This window comes from Polistes canadensis, unplaced genomic scaffold (genome assembly GCF_001313835.1).
Source record: "Polistes canadensis isolate GaletaPanama2010 unplaced genomic scaffold, ASM131383v1 scaffold_249, whole genome shotgun sequence".
In the NCBI taxonomy this organism is placed as follows: Eukaryota; Metazoa; Arthropoda; class Insecta; order Hymenoptera; family Vespidae; genus Polistes; species Polistes canadensis.
This window is the reverse complement of record NW_014569796.1, coordinates 32,873-35,015: the sequence shown is the minus strand read 5'-3', so window position 1 is coordinate 35,015 and position 2,143 is coordinate 32,873. Positions and strand designations below refer to the sequence as shown.

General features: G+C 28.1%; 1 protein-coding gene across 1 annotated transcript; it reads left to right on the top strand.

Annotated features, from left to right (window-relative positions):
- Positions 1-279: 279 nt before the first annotated feature.
- On the top strand, positions 280-2,083 carry LOC106790611 (V-type proton ATPase subunit d). The gene is made up of 6 exons (XM_014755651.1): positions 280-582; positions 753-1,103; positions 1,175-1,332; positions 1,422-1,598; positions 1,712-1,789; positions 1,884-2,083. The coding sequence occupies exons 1-6, from the start codon at positions 462-464 to the stop codon at positions 2,043-2,045; spliced, it is 1,047 nt and encodes a 348-aa protein (XP_014611137.1). The 5' UTR covers positions 280-461; the 3' UTR covers positions 2,046-2,083.
- The last annotated feature ends 60 nt before the right edge of the window (positions 2,084-2,143 follow it).

Genomic DNA, 2,143 nt, shown 5'->3' with positions numbered 1-2,143 from the left:
ACATATATTTTTTATAGTAATTATTATTAACTTATATGTATAATAATCCTTTGATGACCCTATTACATTCTTTTTCTAATATAATATATAGTATATAAATAAAAATATGTATATATATATATTTCTCATACGGATTAAAAAGAAAAGTATAGTATTATACATAAAAATAACTATAATTCATATAAAGACTTATATGATTTTAAATTGTAATTTCTATCTTATCTGAAACTTCGTTGGTAGATGGCAATATACTAGGTGTCAGCACATCTATCGGCAATGACGACACAACAAGCAAAACTTTTACTTTCATATTTAAGTTTGGCTCCCCTGACATCCAGTCATATGATCGGCAAGCAAGAAGGGCGAGTTTGGGCGTTCAAGTTTTAATCTTGACAAATCCTAGACTTAAAGTGACAGACATAATTTTTTATTGAAAAAAAAATTCCAAATAAATTGTCAACATGAAGGGTTGTATGTTTAATATAGATGGTGGATATTTGGAAGGGCTTTGCCGTGGTTTCAAATGTGGAATACTTCAACAAAGCGATTATCTCAATTTAGTTCAATGCGAGACTCTCGAAGGTAAAGCAATTATATTTTTGTGATAATTAATTAAGGAGAACTAACTGTACAATTAAAATAGAAAAATAAATTAACTTTTGTTATACTTATCAGTCGTTAATTTTCCTATACTTCATTAATATCAAATGATAAAATATTTAATATTATTATTTTTCTTTGAATATTTACAGATTTAAAGTTACATCTGGCTGGTACAGATTATGGAAGCTTTCTAGCAAACGAACCGTCACCACTTTCTGTTAGTGTCATAGATGATAAGTTAAGAGAAAAATTAGTCGTAGAGTTTCAACACATGCGTAATCATTCTGTTGAACCACTGGCACAGTTTCTTGATTTTATCACCTACAGTTATATGATCGACAATATTATATTGTTAATTACTGGTACTTTACATCAAAGGCCTATCTCTGAATTAATTCCAAAGTGTCACCCACTTGGTAGTTTTGAACAAATGGAAGCTATCCATGTGGCTGCTACGCCAGCTGAATTATACAATGCTGTTCTAGTAGACACACCGTTGGGTAATAATTCTAATTAATAATATTACAATTTTTATAATAGGACAACTTTACAACAATTTTATCATTTACAGCACCATTCTTCGTGGATTGTATATCCGAACAAGATTTAGATGAAATGAATATTGAAATTATTCGAAACACGCTTTACAAAGCTTATCTAGAAGCTTTTTATAAATTCTGCAAAGATATTGGTGGTACGACTGCCGATACTATGTGTGAAATACTTGCTGTAAGAAATTTATATTATTATTTGTAAAATCATTATTACATAATATATAAAGTAATATTAATAATATAAAATATTAATCATAATTATAGTTTGAAGCTGATAGAAGAGCTATCATTATAACCATTAATTCATTTGGAACTGAATTGGGTAAAGATGATCGTGCTAAATTATATCCACGCTGTGGACGTTTGAATCCAGATGGATTGGCTGCATTAGCAAGAGCTGATGATTATGAACAAGTTAAAGCTGTGGCTGAGTATTATGCAGTAAGTTAAAAGAATTTTTTGCATTATATTGTTACGACATAGTTGCATATTTATGTTATTCAATATTTCTAATATGCATAACGTAATATTAATATTTTATATTAATTGTACAGGAGTATAGCGCCTTATTTGAAGGAGCAGGTAATAATCCTGGCGACAAAACTTTGGAAGATAAATTCTTTGAACACGAAGTAAGTTAATTGGTAATTGGTCTAAAACACAAATCTAATGCTTTTGTTATTATTTAGTTTCATTAATCTTCTCTATTAATATTGTATATTATAGGTTCGTTTAAATGTTCATGCATTCCTTCAACAATTCCATTTTGGAGTATTCTACAGTTATTTAAAACTAAAAGAGCAAGAATGTCGTAACATTGTTTGGATAGCTGAATGCGTTGCACAAAAGCATCGCGCTAAAATCGACAATTACATTCCAATATTTTAATCGTATCTTGTTTTGTTTAAATCAATTACATATTTTAACAAAAATCATATATATATATACATACATATATATATATATATATATATATATATATATAT